Here is a 22,023-nt window from a genome sequence, read left to right on the forward strand (position 1 = left end):
TAGCTATTTTTTAATTAAGCAATAAGAGAATTGTAACATTGTGTGGGTGTTATAAGATAGCTGTGTTTATGAAAACAAATTCATGGTTACTTACAGAAAAAGTACATCACGTGGAATTACTACATTGCTAGAAAAAATTGATACTTTTCAAGCAGGACATTTTACGTACGTCAAAGGTAAAGGACAAATTGGAAGATGTGGGGAAAAAAGTATGTTTTTCTATCTATATTAAACAGGAAATGGCTTTTGTGTGGATTTATGAGGAAAAAAAACTCAGCTAACTGCCTGAAAAACATCAACAGACAAATGGAAACTGATGGAAGAGCATTATGTGAGAGCTGGTACGAAGAGAGGTGTGGAGAATAAGAAACAGTGTCTGTCTGAATTTCCTCAGAAACAAGAAGGTGCAAATTATTGTATGACGAAGGTTTCAGAGAAGTCTGATGCTCCTTTCAACAAGACAACATCTATCAGTGCCCTGGCTGAAAATGAACTCTACTTTATTAAACTAAACAAACACGGAAAATTGTTTGTTTGGTTTAAAACCGCTACTTTGTTAAAGTTAGAAGAAAAAAACATCTTTGACAAAAAACGAAATCGCTGGAAAACTGGAAGCACACGCTAAGAGCCATTGTGTTGCTGTGCCATCCGTCCAGCTGGACCTCCCTCTGATACACACTTCAACGTCACACTGTTGTCACTTGTGTGCAAACATGTCATTTTACTGTACTTGCTGAAGCAACTGATGCTCCACTCTTCTTGGGATGACAGTCTTGAGTTCAGACAGGAAGTTGTTTATCTCTTTGACAGAAACGATTAAAGGAAACGCAAAGAAAAAAAAAAAAGGTAATCTACGTCTTTACTGGATGAATTTTTAGGGAAATACTTAATGTCCTCTACTTGCTGCTCTGTCATGTGAGAGAAATCATTCTCCGGTGCCAAAGCCGTGGTTGTTTTGACAGAACGGATCAATTTTGCGACTACGAGCATAGCACAGACACACAAATCATGTGCCATCAGTTTGCATGCGTCACTTCACATCCATCCGCTGCTCTGACAGCGGACCATTGCTAATGCCTCCTGGATGTGCTCTGGACGCCTTACAAGAGCTGGAACATCTTAATAATTAGAAGTGTCAGGCATTAGCCCTGTGGTAAACTGATGCTGCTCGCCGAGGCCCCTTGGCCCCCCGCGCTGTAAAACACAATGATCTGTGTGTCATGATGCTGAAAGAGCACGCCACATCAAAAAAAAATAAACACTTTTATTCCGAGCGCCTGCCTGGCCTGCCTGCCTGCCTGCCTCCCCGGCTCACCCCTCCATTTGTTTCATCTCCTGCTGCGCTCTGAGCAGGTGTTGAAATGCTGAACATGAAAAAAATAAATAAATAAAATTTAAAAAAAAAAGAAAAGATGAAGAAATTTTAAAAAACCTTCCTTACACTCTATCCACTGTCTCTGCCACTTTACAACCCTCTCAGCGGTTTCTCATCCAAATCCAATTTGGCTCATGTTTCAGTCCTCACCCCCTCCACCACCACCACCACCACCCACCGTCTCTCCCTCTTTCTCTTTTTCTCCTCTCCCCCCATTTTCCATCTCTGCGTGTATGCCTTCCCTCCATCTCGCTCCTCACCTCTCTCCATCCCTCCCGTCCCTCCCTCTATCTCTCGGTGGCAACATGAAAGGCTACCTGTGCGCTGATAGCCAGGGGAGAGGGAGGGCAGAGAGTTAATTAACTTGCTATCTGGGAACCGACTGTTAATAGGAATTGGAACTGTTAATAGGAATATAGTGTTGCGCACCGTGTTAGCAGAAATATAGCTTTAGACAGCGCACACTGGGATGGTGAATGTGTGGTGGTAAGCATGTGTGTGAGTATTGTTCGGTATGCACGACATCATCATTGCGTGTGTGACTGTGTGTGTGTGTGTGGAAATATGAAAGAGCACGATTATGAAAACACACACACACACACACACACACATATTCAGAGTACACAGACAGCAAGGTGGCAGGTGTAATTTCACGCATTATAAGGAAGAAGAAAAAAAATCTCTGCTCAACCCAAACCCTACATCCCTCCACACACACACACACACACTCTCTCTCTCTAACACACACACACACGCGCGCGCTTCGTCTCCCATCCCCCTGGCTCTCCCTTCTCTCGCCACCCGAACCCTTTGAAGATAACTTTTTCTTATTACCCTAACAATGGCGGCACGGAATGCAACTTTAATTCATGCTCCGAAAAAACGAGACGGGGAGGAACAGGACACCGTGGCCGCTCGCTCTCTCTCCCCTCGCTTGTTCCTCCTGCAGGGTGGAAAAGCGAGCGAGGAGGAGGAGGAGGAGAAGAAGAAGAAGTGAGAGAGAAAGAGAGGTAGGAAAAGCGGGAGAAAAGTTCAAATAGAAATCACAAGGTAAAGCTTTTTTTTTTCTCTCTAAAGCTGAAAATAGTCCTGAGTACCTTTTCTGTTTTTTTCTTCCTATTTTTCTCCACCAACTCTCAAAGTGCTGACGTGTACTCTTCCTAACATGCGAGAGCACATTACCTTTACACTTTTAACACACACTTAACAAAATCGCACCCCTGTGCTGGCGCAATTCATCTTGGTGAAGTGCCACCTACAGCACAGACACCGGCTCTTTGCTTCTCCTCGAGGACCCGGCACTCAACTTTTCTGCCTCTCTCCCTCTACTGCTTCTTCTTTTTTTTTATTTAAAAAACATCCTTTCTTTCTGTATCCCATTTCCTCGCGCTCTCTCTTTCTCTTTGCGGTAGGTAGGTATAGGCAAGCTGGGCTGACAGGTCCTCTCACAGACAAGGAGGAAATGGGTGTCCTTTGAAGTGGAATTGGGGGCCCGTGGAACTGTCTAGTCCATGATTAGCATGGAGCTCAGAGAGAGAGAGAGAAAGAGAGGGAGAGAGAGAAGCAGGTTAAATGCAGGGTAAAGGCAAGGAGAGAGGAGAGACAACTGGTAGGGAGTAAAGGAGAAGGAGGAAGGATGAAAAGGATGGAAAGGAGAGTCCTTCTTAGACATGAACTTCATAATGTAAATGTGTGTTATGTAACCTGTAGTCTGCATGAGCTGCAGTCACACGCTTAACCATCTCTGCTAAAGGGATAGTTCAACATTTTTGGAAAATTGGCCCATTGGCATAATCACTATATTTTTAGCAGTAGGTTCGTTACATTTAATTGTCGGTGCAAGCTATTTTTATAACGGCGGAGCAGAGCCGCGAGCTGCTCAGAGCTACGCTACAGAGGCTGATTCTTGGTTTCCCTCATCAAACTCATCAAATACACAATCCAACAACTCCAAAACGCTCTCGTGGACAAGTTGTGACCTGCACATTCACCACGCTATGAGATAATAATGGAACGTTACGAGACAGAGTTGTTTTAGAGGCAAATGCAGAGACTGCTTGCTGAAAAACTGCCCCCGATAGGAACGCACATCAGCGGTTTTGCATGAATTTACCTCGGAAACAACTCCGTCTCGTAACGTTCTGGCTTTATGGGCTCCTTGTCTTCACACTCATATACCTGTAACCTGAGCAAGCTAGACGTAACGTAACGTAAACAACAACAATGTTGTTTACGTTACAAAGTCACATCGTCATCGGAATATTGATCGCACATCTGACATTTTGCTGATATCGTGCAGGCCTAGTCTATGTAATGTACCATCATTAACAGGTTTAGTATAGCTATGCAAGTTGCGCCTCTATCGTATTTCTGAGGTTACTGCCCACCATAACTTTGGGAAATGTAGTCCATAATTTCCCTTGCTATCACCACCAATAACCACAGGTGTCACCAAATGAAGATTTGAACTTTGATGTCACCAGCCAACAGTGCCTCATTTCCAACAAAATGCTGTAGACGTAGTAAGTGAGCAAGTTGAGCGAGTCTAATAGTTTCTGTACCAGTGCTTTGCTGCTGTCTGACAGTACACAATAGTCGGCAAAACACTAATAAATGATGACACTGATGAGAAAATGTATTAGGTAAATTACTAAGTTGGGGTAAGCCTCTCTAAAGCTAACAATGTAGTCATCCATCACTAATTCAGCTGTCCAAGAGCTGAGAACATTCATTCGTCATATTTTTATTTTCCATCTCACCATTGTTCTACCGCACTGCCATGCAGATGTCAAATTAGTATTCTAACTTTCTGCAATAGTAGCACAACATATTAGAGGCCATATTCCCATCCTAAATGGATGAGAGAGACAGCTGCTTTTGATATTGATGTAACAACAACCCATCTTCTTTTTTATTGTTAATCATTTTCTGTTTTCACTATTAAACATGTTTCTCAAAACTGTCAGGACAAGAGCCCAAACAGTTAAAGGGGAGGTGCCATGTATTGTGTCCTAAACCACCAAGGACAAACATAGTGGTTGGATAATGAACAAAGTTTGGGATAACCTCATCACTGTAAGTGGATATTGTAGGCAATTGAAAAGTCAGATGTTCTGACCTATAAACACCATCAGTGACCATTTCACCAATCTGACCATTTTTAACCGTAACCCTTTGTTATCAAATTTGCGCATGGTTGTGTCAGACTGTGACTAAATACGCTTAGTTTTAAATGTCCTAAATATACATTATACTTGGTGACCCATAATCTGATTTAAAAGTCCAGGAAATATTTGACTTTGTTTATTCATACTGAAAAATCGCTGGTAGGTGCCAGCACAACCAGACCAAATACAAGAGAAGGACATTCATGCCAGTATGCTTTTTTGTCTTTGAAATGTTACCTGCTGCAGGGAAGTGTGGGGGTGGTTAGAGTTAAGGTCTTTACAAGAACAAACTGGAAATGTTGTCGTGACACATATGGTAAGAGGTCTTTTATGTAGACCTAAGTGCTTTATGTGGACAAAGCAGCAAAGGTTGTTCCATAACACTTAAAATTTGCATCCCATTGTTTTCCTAAATGGCTTATCAGTGCAGCCATCACAGGCTGTGGGAGGCCCAGGCCACAGGAAATCAACAACAAAACAACATTTTGTTTTGATTTATCATTATATCTCAATCTGAGACGACTACTATTTTATTCAAGTAAATGTTGGATACCATCTACAATATGTAGTCTATAGATTTAACCCCCGATAAAAATGATTAGAGGCTGCTGAACTGAAAGGTCGGACAAGGGCTGCTCTCCTGAGTGCTGATAGCCATATCCACACACATAGTATTTACATGCAGCCATACAAAATAATACATGACAGCAGCTCAGTATCCTTGGTGCATAAAAACACTCTGCGTGTATGAAGATTGTCTGCTACACACAGCAGCAGATAAAGTCAGATGAGGACTTGCAAACTGGTTGCTGATAAAATCTGCAGGAATAGACGTTGTTTGAGAAAGTCAACGTTAACACAGCTTAATGACAGCAACTGTGAGATAAGCTTTAAAAGAAACATTTAAAAACAAGGAGAAGTACAGCAAACAATTTCTTGTGGTTACATTTGTGCACATTTGCATGCCTCAACATGTGTCATCACTCATTTTAACAGAGAAGGAGAGAAACTAGGTAAAGGTAAAGGTACTTTAATAGGTCTTCATGATTAGATGCTATGCTAGGCTATGCTATTCATGTATGCGCAGGTCCATAGTTCACTTGTAAAAAGTTGTATTACTAAACCCCTTTTATTGGGCTCATTATAACTCACAAAATAGTTCAGAAACAACATCTCTCCTACTTTGGGACTTCAGGTTTTGTGTCTTTGTAAAAAGGTCAAAGGTAAATAACCCAGGGCCAACAGAAACAGAAATCTTGACATCAGTTACGAACTGAAGACATTTAGGAGTTGATCATATGGGCGTGGCGTCTCTGCTTTTAGATCTAATGCGTCATGTAAAAGAGACAAGCTTGGACCCTCTTCCTTGGGGAAACTACTACAGAAGTACCACGCACAACATGGATATCATGAAAATACTGTATATAATTTCTCTCATCCTGACACAGGGAAAACATTCCCATCAACACTGTCACCTTTAGACATGATGTGGACAACCACCCTAAAACATAAACAAAGGATCAGTTAGCACCAAAGTGCAGTACTTTAGGATACAGCAACAAGGTCCACCATAATATCTCATTATAACATGAAGATTACTGCACTATATTCCTCAAACACTGGCTCCTTAGGGATAAGGGTATTTCTGTAACTTCTGATGTTATAAACAAGCCCCTTAGAGTGCTTTCTTATCTGGCTCCATACAGTTCTGAATATGTATCATTATGTGTCCTCTGGCTCGTCCTCTGAGCTGACCTGATCCGACGCCACACATTTAAATGGACATGCATGCATTGTTGCTGCATGAATCTGTTAAATCTGAGGGTATGTTATATTTTGTATTCTGGAGTACGGTGCATTCATGATTGATGTTTTTTTTTAACTACAGTGTATACCATCCTAGGTCCACCTTAAAATGTAAACTCATGGGAATTGCCTTTTTTTTTTTTACTTAAGTTGTCTTTCACAGGCCTGGATGATCCTACTTGCAGACATGATTCTGCAAAGATGCATTCGATCAGTGATTAAATTGATGTTTTTTATAGTTACTTTCTATTCTATTTCTTTTGGGGTGATTGGCTGCAAGCTTACAGCTGTGTGCTAAAGAAAGGTCTAAAGATCAAAATGTTCAAAATAGATATTTTATTGCTTCTTCTTCCACAACACATTTCAAAGACAAAGTGTCTCGTCTTCACTTCACATTGTACTCTTTCGTTTTCAAGCACAGGTTTCATTTAGTAACACTTGTAGAAGACTTTGACAAAACCGCCATCCTGCACATCGCACTGGACAGCGTGATAGCCCTGGCCGTCAGATCTCAGCTGCTCAATGCAGGTTCCCAGGTTGTCATCAGCGGTCACGCTGTCCTCGTCCCAGACGTCGATTTTCATCAGGTCGCTGTTGACACTGGTGAACTGGAACTTCTGCCACCAGGCTGGGTTGGAGTTGGAGTACTTGACTTTGGTTTTTTCGGTCTCATCTCCAATTGTCACCTGATGAAGTTAAGGAAATGTAAATATAAAACAATCAGATGGAGAATAACTATGCACTCACAAACACAATTGGTATATTATTCTATATTTTACAGAAATCTGAGGGTGAAACTTAGACATCAGGTACTTAATTTAAATGTAACCAGCTGCTGTCCATATAGAACTGAAAATATGCAGGTTTAAAATTGTTAAGAAAGTAGCCAACTCACCAGAACATAGGGATCAGGGTTTTGAAGTCCATCTCCTGTGAGGCCGTGGCCGTTTGCCACCCACACGTCCACGGTTTTACCAACACATGAAGAAGTTACAGCCTGAGCTGTTAGAACCACCAGCAGGGAAACAAACACAGCGAACTTCATCTTCGGTCCTTTCTTCACCCCGAGAGAGACAAAGATGCTTCTGCTTAGAAACTCAGACAAGCCTGTCGGTTTTATAGAGCTACAGTGACAGAGGGAGGGGCTTCACACAGGTGACTGTTGTGTCCACCTGTTTACGAATGTGTGTGTTTGCATGAGTCAACATTTGTACTGTATGTTCTCACTCATTTTAATGTGGAGAGTAAAGAAAGGTCTTCCCTCAATGGCCAATTCAACCCAAATACCCAACTTTAAAACAGTGGTCTAAAAAACATTGTTAATAATCAGTTGTCTTTTTATTTTTTTTTATTTTTATGGTCGTACTTCACTGATGAGCAGCTGTATGGGAGTGGACTGGGATTGTTTTTATGAGCACATACTAAACCCTAACAACCTCAGTTCATTCTCTTTTATTACGCATCATTATGATAACTCTCATGTGGCAGAACCATATTGCATTGTGCAAATTACCAACTCTAACAGCTGTCAAAACAAATATTACAGAGTAGTTGACAAACAACAACCATTCCTTGCCAGCCTTAGGACTTGTTTGTGAGGTAGGTAGAGATGTTTGTAGAAAGGTTAAAGGCCAGGTAAATATCCAGGGGACAACCTGGGGGTTACATTTACTTGTATGACTTGATTTCACTGAAAACGTCAAATATGCTGGTTCTCTTAACAACTTTGAAGCACCATTTGTTATTGATAACAGTTTACAACCATATGCCACCACTACAAGGAGGCACAGAGTGGTTTTCGCTAAATGCTAATGTCTGTATTCACAAGTAAATACATACTCCCTTACCTAACTGGTAACACAATTTCTAGCAAGCAAAGTCAAAAAGATGACTTAGAACACTTTTTAGAGTCCAAAATCACTATCTGCCTGATTGGTTGAGGACATTGCCAATAAGGCAAGGTGATGCAGCAGTGGTAGGAGAGGAAAGTTAGGCAGATATCTCAATTCGGCCAAAAAATGACTTAGGCAATTATGCTATGAGGCTAACGATATTAAATTGTTAGTTATTTGTTGACTGTTTACAGTGTGATGTACAGTACCCTGCTGAACAAACCACATTTATACTTATTTACATTGGTCTTACATTTGGGAAACAATCTCATTATTACTAATTGGTGGCCAAGAAACAATTAGATCAACCCTTGGTTTATCACTGAGGTTCTGTGTTGTTTGACCTCTGGATATTTATCTAAACTCTTACAAATCTGAGATCATAAGACGGGGGAGTAGTTATTGTTGTTACCATACCAACTTTTTTCAGCTATTGCAGTTAACTATTTGAGAAACCCAGCCCATTCCCATTATACAGCTGTAACTGTTCATGGCATTTATTTGACCACTGGTTTGTTAAGTGGGGTTGACCTGTCCATTTGTGGAAAAACTGGTATTCCACAATCTGCATTAAAATTAGTGATGACACACAAATATTGAGTCATGCAAAAATGTACACAAATGTACCTGTGTGAAGCCCCTCCCTCCATCTCTGCAGCTTTATAAAACTGTCAGGCTCGTCTGACATCTCAGCAAGGAGCATCTTGTCTGACGAAAGGACCGAAGATGAAGCTCGCTGTGTTTGTTTCCCTGCTGGTGGTTCTAACAGCTCAGGCTGTAACTTCTTCATGTGTTGGTAAAACCGTGGACGTGTGGGTGGCAGAAGGCCACGGCCTCACAGGAGATGGACTTCAAGACCCTGATCCCTATGTTCTGGTGAGTTGTTGGCTCAGAGTGCAAATTTTTCTTTATTATATGTGTCATAAACCCACATGTTGTCAGTTGTTTATGGACAGTAGTGTATAGTGAATCTTGCATAAGGATTATGCAACATAATTTGTGTTTGTGAGCGCAGCATTTACATTTTTCTAATTTGATTTAACAGGTGTCGATCGGCCCTGACACCAAAAAAACCAAAGTCATTCACTCCAGCTCCAACCCAGGCTGGTGGCAGAAGTTCCAGTTCTCCAGTGCCAACGCTGACCTGATGAAAATCGACGTCTGGGAGGCCGACTCTGGTCTTCGTGGTGATGACGACCACCTGGGAACCTGCATGGAAACACTGAAATCTGAGGGTCACGGTTATCACCATGTGAAGTGCGTTGTGAAGGACGAAGGATACGTCAAGGTCTTCTACAAGTGTCACTAAGCGTAACCTGCTCTTTAAGATGAAAGAGTACAATGTGCAGTGAAGAAAAGACAATTTGTCTTTAATGATTGGTGGCAGAAGAACACAACTCTCTAGGCGGAGAAGATAGATTTCCAATCACCATCATTGAAGTAAATGAAAATTGTTGGGTTTTGCTCTGTAATGTTGATGGTTTTCAAACTGCTGCTCTTCAGTTTTTTTCTGCACAATCACAACTTCACCAAAGGAAAAACTCAACTTTGAATAAGTATGCAATCAATAAAATTAAGAAAAAAATCACATTTGTGGGGTTTGGTTTTGAATTCTGTTAAACACATTTACAGAAATGAATTGCTTAAAAGGACAATAATAATATACTTGACTCATATTTCCTGAGCAATGGAGTAAGGCAAGGTCAACTAACTGACTATGCTGCACCATTTTTTTTAGTTTAAGCAATTATAAATTATACCACATATCTAATAATTATCATAATAGAAATCAGTTCAAAGGAATGATGAAGTTAAAGGTTATGATTACTCCAAAAGCAAAATGTGTCTCTTTTCCCCTACATATACACTCTTAAATCTCTGTACCATTTGGGAGACGCAGTGTCCATTTTCTTTAAGGGGGCATGTAGGGTGTGTTTCCCTAGATCTTCTGGCTCAAAAAGGATTGGGGAGGATGAAGTAGAACAAAAGTTAGGAATAACTGATGGTGCTATGCATGCTGGATGACTGCCAGAGTCTTCAGTCACTCAGAATCCTTATGAGTTCACAAGAAGCTTCAGATGCCTTGATGATACCAAAGTTATACCTACTGTCAATTCATCCAGGGTCATGGGTGACATTGAGAATGCACACCCAAGTCAAGCTATCCTCATAGCTCGATTTGAGCGTCTCACCGGAGTTCTGTCCTTGTCCCAGTTTACATGCAACAGAGAAAATGTCCGTGGAAAGTGTCCGCCTCCTCAACAAAGGTGGCGATATGCGTCATTTTAGCAGGTTAATACACACATCTGTCCTGTTGACATTTCTGTTGTATGGAATATATGGAAATAATAACTCGGAGTTCTCAACTACAGTTCCCAACCGGTGCAGGCTGATAGTATTTACAATTATAAAACAGAAAGGTGAAATCCGGCAATCTGATTGGTTGTTAGCTGTGGTATAATGAGCATATACCACGGCTACTATTCTAAAGCCTTATATACTGTATATATTCATATATATTATCACAGCATAGGCTATCACTCCGCGTCAGGCAGAGGAAAAGACGAGCTGCAGAGCTAACTTGGAGCTAACGTCCAGGGGGATGGGACTATTTTTTTTCCGCAGTGGGGCTATTTTATTGGATAATGTGTATTTCTGGTTGAATAAAACTACATGAAATTGATTGCGTATTCCTCTTTCATATTGTCATTATTGGTAACCGTTTTATAAAAGCAATAGCCTATATCACTCCAGTCCGTGGTATATGCTCATTATTACTCTAAGAGGGTTTTCGTCCCTCCGCTTCGTGTACGCCCGGTATAATGAGCATATACCACGGCCTGTCATGATATATTGCTTAAATAACTCAGGTCGAGTTGGACCACAGGCTTCCTTCTTTCTTTCTTTTTTTTTAATAAAACACATCTTCTTACTGGTCACAATGTCTGAAATGCACTTGCCGCTGTTGCATCAGCCCAGGTGCTTTTTCTTTTTTCGGGCCAGCTTCTATGCCACATTTTGTGCAATCTCTACTGTTGTGAGGCATGCACACACGCATTGCCCAATTTCAGTTCAATTAAGCTTGTTGGGATGAGCCCAGAGACAGTTGTGACCCAAGCTGCAGCCACAGAGCGTTTTAGCTCTCAGTTCATAGTTATTGTTTCCAGCTACAGCCGGCAGCTGTTTAACCAAAGCTCTGATTAATCTACTCTGCTTTTCCTGTTCAGCACCAAATTGTGGAGAGACAATGTTAGAGACTAGCTGGTGAGTAGCACAACCCCTCATCTCCCCTTCCATCTGACTAGGTTTCCACTGATATTACTATTATTGTTACTTTGACACTGATAATAGGCACCGAGACCAAGTTACTGCAACTGAGCAACTCAGGAAAAAAGATTCATGTATACTGATTTTCCCTTTTCTTCTGTAAAGCATTTCAATCCTAAGATGACCAAGCAATCATGAATTTGAAACAAGTGTTATTTTTTCTTTTGATTTATTAATGATGTCCTCATTTAAAACAGAATTTCATCTTTCATCAAAGTTATTGCCTTTGTGCAGAATAAAACACAGCAGTTTGTAAAATGGCAACAGTACAGAGAAAAATGGCACAATTTTGGATTTGTGTTTATATTTCATCTTCTTAATGACCAAAAGTCACGGGCAGATGATATTAGTTGTTTTGTAAACTGTAGTTTCAAATCAGTAAATTTTCATATAAAATGAAACAGAGACTAAACACAACATCATGGAAATAATCTACATCTGAGGAGTTGTGTTCTTCTGCCACCAATCATTTCAAAGAAAAAGAGTACAATGTCACACTGTACTCTTTCATCTTCGAGAGCAGGTTACATTTAGTGACACTTGTATAAGACTTTGACGTATCCGCCGTCCTTCACAGTACACTGTACGGTGTGATAACGACGACCGTCAGATCTCAGTTCCTCCATGCAGGTTCCCAGGTGGTCGTCATGGGTCACTGAGTCGGCCTCCCAGACGTCGATTTTCATCAGGTCACTGCTGGCATCGTAGAAGTGGAACTTCTGCCACCAGCCTGGGTGGGAGCTGGAGTGAATGGTTCTGGTTCTTTGGGTGTCAGGGCCGATGGACACCTGTTAGATCAATAAGGGAAAAACATGTTATTTTTTTCTAAATAATCAGATGGAGGATAACTATCAACTCACAAATATTGTTTTCATTAAAATAACATTGAAGCGTCAATTAATCAATTCAGAGGTGAACAGTGGCTGCACCTGTTGGATCATCCATATGCATGATTTACCATATAGTGTCCACATACAACTGACAACATGTAGGTTTATGACACGTACAATGAAGAAAGTAGTGCACTGAGCCAACAACTCACCAGAACATAGGGATCAGGGTCTTGAAGTCCATCTCCTGTGAGGCCGTGGCCGTTGGCCACCCACACGTCCACGGTTCTACCGATACATGAAGAAGTTACAGCCTGAGCTGTTAGAACCACCAGCAGAGAAACAAACACAGCGAGCTTCATCTTCAGTCCTTCCTTCAGAGAAGATGCTCCTTGTTGAAATGTCAGACGAGTCTGACGGTTTTATAGAGCTACAGGGACGGAGGGAGGGGCTTCACACAGGTGACTGTTGTGTCCATCTGTGTATGCACACAGGTGACACAAACATCTGCATGACTCAACATGTGTGTGTCATCACTCTTTTAAGAGTAGAAGGACAAAAACTTAACCAGGTCCTTCATGTACAGTTGAACCAAACATTATTAGTGTTAATAATGCAGGTAAAGGTCATACCTTGCTGATAAACAGCTGTATTTTGGGAATACACTGGGTTGTGTTTCATCAAGACACGCTAAACTGTAACAACTACAGTGTCTTATCTTTAATTTGATTGTTATTATGACGAAAATAAAGTTAGAAAGTAGTTTCAGAAGAACAATAACAACTTTACTGTCTTAAAACTTCAAGCTTTACATGTTTGTTCAAAGGTTAAAAGTAACATAAATATCCCAATGCCAAACAGCACATTGGTAAAAAAACAAAACAAAAAAAAAAACGTATCAAATGGCGACTAGCTGAAACTTTCTGAACTAACACAGCCATTCTCTAGTTTGAGTCATGATGGTCATGGTGGTAGAGTAAGATTAGGGGAATGTAACATTTAATTACCTTCTCTCCGTCACCAAATATCAGTAATATATGATGTGAGATTGTTTCTCAGAAATAGAAGAAAAAAGTCATGGTTAGATAAGTGCAGAGCACGTCACACTGTGAAAGCTCAACCCCTGAAGGCATCAACAGTCGTGTTTGCAAAGGATGGTTTTAGTCAACAACTTAGTTTTCTACATTTACCTGTTTCCTCAGCAAACAAACAAATCAAACAAACATTTAGCTTCTAGAACATAATCTGTATTTACACCAATCAGCCATAGGATTAAAACAGGTGAGTCAAGTGAAACTATGAACTTAAAAAAAAACAAAAAACAAGCCACACAGCCCTGTGATCAAATCTTTTCAGACTGGGTCTTTGGTCTAATTTGTGGGTCTGTCATGTAACGTAACTAACCAAGTTAAAGTAAAATTTGTGGTTTTCATTTTTTACACATTGCCCTAAAGCATAAATTTGAATGAATCAATATTCATCGTCCAGCTCTGATGCACATACATTACGTTAAAAAGAAACAACTGAAAATAGAAAGCAGAAGATGTGGGTTTGAGGGGAGCACCAAGAGATTGAACTAATCAGTCAACACAATTCACTCTCTCTTTTACTCACTCCATACTCCTGAAAAAAAGTCTAAGAGACGATTTTGCCCTCACCGTGACCCTTTAAACCCTCCATCACACACACACACACACACACACACACACACACACACACACACACACACACACACACACACACACACACACACACACACACACACACACACACACACACACACACACACACACACACACACACACACACACACACACACCATGGGGGGGGTGGTAAATCATATTTGCCAAAATCCACCGTGACCAAAGAGTCTCCACCAGTCAGGTAGAGGGAGCAGGAGGAGCAGCCAATCGCAGCTCGTACACATCATAGTAAAAAAATAAAAAATCCAGCGGGAAAAAAAATCCATCGTTTAAAAAAAAGAAAACAGGCAAAAATAAAAAAAATTTGGCCAAAAAAAATTTAAAAAAATAACCTCGAAAAATAAAAAAAAATCTGGCAACAACAAACAAAACCCCCCCCCAAAACTACTACAGTCGGTGGCCATGGCTGCCTCTACAGATGCCCTGATTAAGATGTACTTCAGAATCGGCCTCAGTAATAAGGATATTCTCTCGGGAACATAAACACGGTGTGGTCATAAGTATAAGGACATTGAAGAGACTGTGTCGGAAACTTGGTTTGTTTAGGAGGATAAACCACACAAACTTGGAGGAGGTGGCCGCATTCGTACAAAATTTAATTGGCGGGGTGGGGTGGGGGGTGGGGGGTAGGCCATGTTGTATCACAAGATACAATAAGGCAACTAATCAAGTTGATTTACAGTTGCACCACTTCAGATAATCACCTTCACATTGTAAAGATGTACACTACAAAGGAGTATTAGGGCCAGCCAAAAAAACTGCAGAGGCTTGACCACAGCACCACAACTACAGCAACTGCTGGCTCAATCAGGCCCACATTAAAGCACTATGGGCCCCGGGGCTAACCACTTTTTCAAGGCCCTCCACGCCACCGCCACCCAGAATACATACCGGGAACCCAGTAAGAATACTTAGAATAATACTGTACTCTGATTCGACTCAAGGAGTGAGGGATGGTTAAAGAGTGTTTATTCCCACCACGACAAGAGTGGAAATCCATTCAAATCCCCAGTTTAATTAACATTATCAATGTGTGCAACACCTTCTCATCACAATCCATGCCATTTATCAGCTGTTATTAAAACCCAACTCATCAATAACAGAATCGCGATTTTGGACCAGCTCAGGTTACACAACAAACCATTAACAATTAATCCACACTCAAACACCGTCTGTGTGTTTACAATTCATGAAAGCAACGTGAAGTAGAGGCAGCTATGGCCACCGACTATAGTACTTTGATATTTTCTCAATTTATTGGTTTTTACACCTGGCCCTTTTTTTTTGGGGCAGATTTTATTAAAAATTTTTTTTCCCGATGGATTTTTTTTTTTTTACAGACTTTTTTCCTGGTGGATGTTTTTTTTGCCCAATGTTTTTCTTTTTTTTGCCAGATTTTTTTTTCCGCTGGATTTTTTTTTTGCCAGATTTCTTTCTTTTTTATTTTATTTTCTTTGTCTGGCTTTTTTTTGTTTCTTTTTGGCTGGCCCTAATACTCCTTCGTACAATCTTAAGATGACCAAGCAATCATGAATTTGAAACAAGTGTTATTTTTTATTTTGATTTATTAATGACATCCTCATTTAAAACAGAATTTCATCTTTCATCAAAGTTATTGCCTTTGTGCAGAATAAAACACAGCAGTTTGTAAAATGGCAACAATACAGAGAAAAATGGCACAATTTTCAGTTACACAAGTCATAGTGATGGATATGTGTTTATATTTCATCTTCTTAATGACCAAAAGTCACCGGCAGATGACATTAGTTGTTTTGTAAACTGTAGTTTCCAATCAGTACATTTTCATATAGAATGACGAAACAGAGACAAAACACAACATCATGGAAATAATCTGCATCTGAGGAGTTGTGTTCTTCTGCCACCAATCATTTCAAAGAGAAAGAGTACAATGTCACACTGTACTCTTTCATCTTCAAGAGCAGGTTACACTTAGTGACACTTGTAAAACACTTTGACGTATCCGCCGTCCTTCACAGTACACCGTACAGTTTGGTAACGACTTCCGCCAGATCTCAGTTCCTCCATGCAGGTTCCCAGGTGGTCGTCATGGGTCACTGAGTCGGCCTCCCAGACGTCGATTTTCATCAGGTCACTGCTGGCATCGTAGAAGTGGAACTTCTGCCACCAGCCTGGGTGGGAGCTGGAGTGAATGGTTCTGGTTCTTTGGGTGTCAGGGCCGATGGACACCTGTTAGATCAATAAGGGGAAAACATGTTCATTTTTTCTAAATAATCAGATGGAGGATAAATATCAACTCACAAATATTGTTTTCATTAAAATAACATTGAAGCATCAATTAATCAATTCAAAGGTGAACAGTGGCTGCACCTGTTGGATCATCCATATGCATGATTTACCACATAGTTTCCACATACAACTAACAACATGTAGGTTTATGACACGTACAATGAAGAAAGTAGTGCACTGAGCCAACAACTCACCAGAACATAGGGATCAGGGTCTTGAAGTCCATCTCCTGTGAGGCCGTGGCCGTTGGCCACCCACACGTCCACGGTTCTACCGATACATGAAGAAGTTACAGCCTGAGCTGTTAGAACCACCAGCAGAGAAACAAACACAGCGAGCTTCATCTTCAGTCCTTTCTTCAGAGAAGATGCTCCTTGTTGAAATGTCAGACGAGTCTGACGGTTTTATAGAGCTACAGGGACGGAGGGAGGGGCTTCACACAGGTGACTGTTGTGTCCATCTGTGTATGCACACAGGTGACACAAACATCTGCATGACTCAACATGTGTGTGTCATCACACTTTTAAGAGCAGAAGGACAATAACTTAACTCAGTCCTTCATGTACAGTTGAATCAAACATTATTAGTGCAGGTAAAGGTCATACCTCACTGATAAATAGCTATATTTTGGAAATCCACTGGGTTGTGTTTCATCAAGACACACTAAACTGTAACAACTACAGTGTCTTATCTTTAATTTGATTGTTATTATGACGAAAATAAAGTTAGAAAGCAGTTTCAGAAGAACAATAACAACTTTACTGTCTTAAAACCTCAGGCTTCACATGTTTGTTCAAAGGTTAAAAGTCAAATAAATATCCTAATGCCAAACAGCACATTGGTAAAAAGATTTTATCAAATGGCGACTAGCTGAAACTGTCTGAACGAACACAGCCATTCTCTAGTTTGACTTACAGAAAAAGAAGAAAGGCCAGCAGCACTTGTGTCCTTCTCATAGTTTTTTATTACAAATTGCGTCTTTTGGCCGTGCACCTCTTCAGTTTTGTTCCTGAAAGTTTTTTTGGAGAGTGCGTGTTTTTCCTTGTTTTATTCTCTAGTTTGAGTCATGATGGTCATGGTGGTTAGAGTAAGATTAGGGGAATGTAACATTTAATTACCTTCTCTCTGTCACCAAATATCTTATGCTGCCCTGCGTGCCCTCCTCAGGTCATTGCAATCGGAGCAGAGGTTTTGCGTTTTCACCCCTTACCCAGAGACGCAACAGCGGAGTGTTTTTAAGATTTCCACTCTGGAGGGTGGTTTCACTTTTTTGCGTTTTCAAGCCCTGAAAATGCTGTCGCCATCTAAACGAAAGGCACATCCGATGAAATATTTTGCCGTTTTCATCCGCGAGCGCTGTCGTGTAAACGGGGCCTTAGTCAACAACTTAGTTTTCTACATTTACCTGTTTCCTCAGCAAACAACCAAATCAAACAAACATTTAGCTTCTAGAACATAATCTGTATTTACACCAATAGGTGTAGCTATAGGAATAAAACAGGTGAGTGGTTTAAATGTTGCGAATGATCAAGTGAAACTATGAACTTAAAAAAAAAAAACAAGCCACACGGCCCTGTGATCTTTTCAGACAGGGTCTTTGGTCTAATTTGTGTCAGTCTGTGGGTCTGTCATGTAACGTAACTAACTGAGTTAAAGTAAAATTTGTGGTTTTCATTTTTTACACATTTCCCTAAAGCACAAGTCTGAATGAATCAATATTCATCGTCTAGCCCTGATGCACATACATTACGTTAGAAAGAAACAACTGAAAATAGAAAGCAGAAGATGTGGGTTTGAAGGAAACACCAAGAGATTGAACTAATCAGTCAACACACTCACTCTCTCTTTTACTCACTCCATACTAGAGACGATTTTACTCTAGGAGACGATTTTGCCCTCACCGTGACCCTTTAAACCCTCCATCACACACACACACACACACAACATGGCTAAAAGTGAATGTGACTTTTGGTTTTCACCACAGTAAAGACAGGAGAAAATTGTGTCCTGGAAAGAGAGAGGGGGGCATGATGGGCGATGTTCGAGGAAAGAGGCATGAAGAGGGAAAAAGAGGCCGATTGATTGACATTCTGTCTTCTCTGTTTCAGCAAGTGAGGAGTGGAATCAATGGTCTCGCTTGGCTAGTCATGGTAAAAATTCATCCCCTCTCCCTCTCTCTCTCTCCCTCTTATTCTCTCCATCTGTCTGTGTCTAAAACAGGTCTTCACATTCACATGGATTCTCTCCATGTACTTTAAAAAAAAACTTAAATACACCTACACCCACCCACCCTCCTTGTTTCGCCCTCCTTTCTGTCTTATCTTTAATTTCCATCATGTTCCAAACTGGAGTTGAAATTATAATCTATACAGCATTAGGAGTGAACAAAAGGACAAACTAAAAAGCAACTGAAAACATGAACTAAAAAAAAGAAACTGTAACCAACATTAAACAACATCGACACACAGGCAAAAAGAAGCTGAGCGAGCTAATAAAACAAACAAATTAAAAAAAACAGTGCAAAGACACTCCCTGGTGTGGGTGCTTCAGGCCAGGGAGGAGCACCTTAGCTGTGGGGGGCCCCGGGGTCATTTAGTATACATGGTTAATGCTCTTTACGTTGACTGTATCTAGGCTAAGGCTCTTTCCTTGGGTCAGACTTAGATTCTCAACGGGCTGGCTCGAACAACATGACCAGACGCGCCGGGTTCGGGTCAAAAACATAAGTAACTCGGCAGCGTTTGGGCCAAGAATGAATGCTCACGAGTCCTGCAGTGTCAACACCCACGGGTCGAACTGGATCGTGTTCTAATTTTCAGGCCTGTTGAGAACTCTAGCACAAATTAAGCAGCTTAGAAACTGCTCAAACAGCGACTGTGGCTTTGAGAGGTTTTGTACATTCACAAAAAATAGCAGAAAAAGTTTATGGCTACTTTATGTGTGTGTGCCTGTGTGTGTGTCTGTGTGTGTGTAGGGCGCTTGGCAGAGCTTCATAAAGAGACCTGACGGAGTATTGTCTTGAAATTTCCAACCAAGTTGCAGAGTTTACTTTCACTTTCGTCAACTTACCAACTGTAGCTTTAAGCACTGGTTCGGGCACCGTTTCAAAAGTACCGGTTTGGCACCGGTATCAGATAAAACCTAAACGATACCCATCCCTACTCATTAATTGCCAAGAACCACATCTATGCAGCAACTACCCGAGTATGAAATCTTCACAGGGAAAGTCAGAGTTGTGAAGTACAATGAAAGGGTGCAGAGGTTAAATGAGCAAAGAGATGGACCAAGGGACTGAAAGAATACAGCTGTAAAGAAACCTGCGAGTGTGTGACAGCACGGGCCGGACAATCCCAATGGGGAGCAAAGAGAGGCAGAGAAAAAGTGAAGTGTCCCCTCAACAGCCATCTAACCTCTGACCTTTGTAACGAGCTGCTGAGTGTCTAAACGTCATTCAGCTAACGAGTTATGGCCCCGTTGACACTAAATGGCAGTCAATGGACAGATAGATGGCCCACTGGGAATGGATGAAGTCAATGGGCAGTGAGATTGTGGAGTCCATATTGCATTAATGGGAGCAATACAATATACTAAATGGTATTTAGCAGACACTTTCATCCAAAATGACTTCAAGCACCACATTGAGTGCTTTTATTTTTAGAAAGGGTGGCCCTGCTGAAAATCTGTGTCTCTTATGCCATGAGCCTCTGGAAGTTGAAGTTACTGTATTACCGAGATTCAATGGTCACATTTTTTATATATGACTTCAAAACACTCTCTGGATGCAGTTTTCTAGTCTAAACTTTACATATTCAAAGAAAACCAATCTCACACATGTTCACTGTTGTGCACACAATAAATATTATCAGATTCTTTGCTCGATTCACCTTGAGATAGACAGTGAGTGGTGCTGTGCCTCATCTCAGCAAAAGACGGTTAATTAAACGCTTCACTTTTGACCACATTTTCTCTCAACTTCTTCCTAAAAAGTAAAATGCTGTGGGATTTCCCACAGTACTTTATAAAGGAGGCACTTCACCTGATCAACAATAAAAAGATCACTGAAGAGGAGAATTAACCAACAAACTAATACTTTAGATGCTATATATTGGAATCAATATACGTATATTTTCACTCATATGTAACTGTAAAAGTTTTAATCATAGCAAGGTGCAATTTTGGGATAATAGATTTCAAACTGTTACATCAGTCAATTTATAGACTATGTGGGTCAACATTTGTATTCTCAAAATACTCAGAATAAAAATGTTATTTTTAAATCAAGTCTGCTGTTAGTTGTTGTTTTGACTGTCCAGTGGTGCTGTGTGCACCGTGCACTGTTGTTTCGTCTTCCCTTGAAATGAAATTCCCACAGGACAATGAAGTGCATCACTTTTTGTATAAAACTCTGACGATGAACATAGGATCAGGCTGACCTCATTTATTTTTCATCAGCCAAACTAAACATGAGTCCAGGCCCATTGGTTTCAGAAGCAATCCACAGGGGGATGGAAAGGAATCAATGGTAAATTGATATCAATATCCCTCTTGCTGGATTTTTTTGTGTTGCAGTCACACTGTGAATCTAGAGAGGATGTAAAGGAGAGGCTCTCCTGTTTTCTGTCCCTCGAAGGGAAAGAGGAGGCTGTAGTCATGTGTAGCACACAGTCATTCACAGTTTCATTCAAGATAGGATGTCTACCGTGATGCAAAGCTTGTTCCTTTGGCTGAAATCAACATTTGTGAAATACCAACTTTTTAAAAATGAGAAGTAGCATCAAAAGAGTAAGGCTTTACTTTGTTTGATGAGGGGGTGACTCTAGAGACTATAAAAGTGGACCAGGTATTATCTTCAATCTTTAATCAAAGAGTACTTTTCTCCCTTCATTATCTACAGGAATCGTTATTTTGAAAAATACTTAATGTTTGTTACAGCTCTGTTTTGGTCTGCATCAACTCTCAAGAGGAACATTTAGCTCTAGCAAAAACTATGTTCAGCTGGTGTCTAACTATGTCACTTGGTGCTTTTCACAACAGCTGGCTGTTGGTGCTGGAACAAAACAGTAGATGTATGGACTATGGGCCATGAAATGTGAAAACGTGGAACATGAAAAAATATAGTGGAGAGCTCTCATGTTAAAACATGGTCATTTTGTCCATTGTTACCATAAAATATTGATCAGAGCAACTTGCAGTACAGAGCTAGGAGCCTGAAGGTGATTAGCTTACTTAGGTATAACGACTAGCAGCGGTGGGAATCAACTAGCCTGGAGCTCTATAAAAATCAAACATGCAGCTGCCAGCAGCAACTCTGCAGTTCTCTAATCAACATGCTGTATGTTGACTGTTAAACCTGTACACAGAGAAATGGGGGAGGAAAAAAAGAAAAGAAAAACACAAAGTTGTCAGACTCATTTTCTGTTTTGTTGAGCTGTATCTGAGAAAAATAACTTCCTGGAGTGATGTTTTCACTGTGATGTTTCCTGGCAATAACAAATCCTCTAAAATGCTTAACTTGTTGAAATGATTTCAAAGGCTTGAGGGTGGTAACATTTTATGTAGCATGACTACATTTTCTACTTTGATTGTTAATTGTTTTATGGCCCTTAGCTTTATCTTATGACCACTTGACCTAGACTACACAGAAGGGAAACACAT

At 40.6% G+C, this 22,023-nt stretch overlaps 4 protein-coding genes across 4 annotated transcripts; 1 reads left to right on the plus strand and 3 right to left on the minus strand.

Annotated features, from left to right (window-relative positions):
* Positions 1-6,740: 6,740 nt before the first annotated feature.
* LOC146981047 (perforin-1-like) lies at positions 6,741-7,445 on the minus strand. Its single transcript, XM_085788108.1, has 2 exons — positions 7,244-7,445; positions 6,741-7,034 (listed from the first exon to the last, which is right to left on the minus strand). Exons 1-2 carry the CDS (start codon positions 7,391-7,393, stop codon positions 6,777-6,779), a joined length of 408 nt encoding a protein of 135 aa, XP_085644234.1. The 5' UTR covers positions 7,394-7,445; the 3' UTR covers positions 6,741-6,776.
* A 1,508-nt stretch (positions 7,446-8,953) lies between these two features.
* On the plus strand, positions 8,954-9,549 carry LOC146981048 (perforin-1-like). Its single transcript, XM_085788107.1, has 2 exons — positions 8,954-9,116; positions 9,286-9,549. The coding sequence occupies exons 1-2, from the start codon at positions 8,967-8,969 to the stop codon at positions 9,547-9,549; spliced, it is 414 nt and encodes a 137-aa protein (XP_085644233.1). The 5' UTR covers positions 8,954-8,966.
* Positions 9,550-12,047: 2,498 nt separating this feature from the next.
* LOC146981049 (perforin-1-like) lies at positions 12,048-12,770 on the minus strand. The gene is made up of 2 exons (XM_085788109.1): positions 12,610-12,770; positions 12,048-12,355 (listed from the first exon to the last, which is right to left on the minus strand). Exons 1-2 carry the CDS (start codon positions 12,757-12,759, stop codon positions 12,098-12,100), a joined length of 408 nt encoding a protein of 135 aa, XP_085644235.1. The 5' UTR covers positions 12,760-12,770; the 3' UTR covers positions 12,048-12,097.
* A 3,232-nt stretch (positions 12,771-16,002) lies between these two features.
* Positions 16,003-16,727, minus strand: LOC146981050 (perforin-1-like). The gene is made up of 2 exons (XM_085788110.1): positions 16,563-16,727; positions 16,003-16,308 (listed from the first exon to the last, which is right to left on the minus strand). The coding sequence occupies exons 1-2, from the start codon at positions 16,710-16,712 to the stop codon at positions 16,051-16,053; spliced, it is 408 nt and encodes a 135-aa protein (XP_085644236.1). The 5' UTR covers positions 16,713-16,727; the 3' UTR covers positions 16,003-16,050.
* Between the last annotated feature and the right edge of the window lie 5,296 nt (positions 16,728-22,023).

Source organism: Trachurus japonicus, chromosome 9 (assembly GCF_045865225.1).
Source record: "Trachurus japonicus isolate A0001 chromosome 9, Traja_1.0".
In the NCBI taxonomy this organism is placed as follows: Eukaryota; Metazoa; Chordata; class Actinopteri; order Carangiformes; family Carangidae; genus Trachurus; species Trachurus japonicus.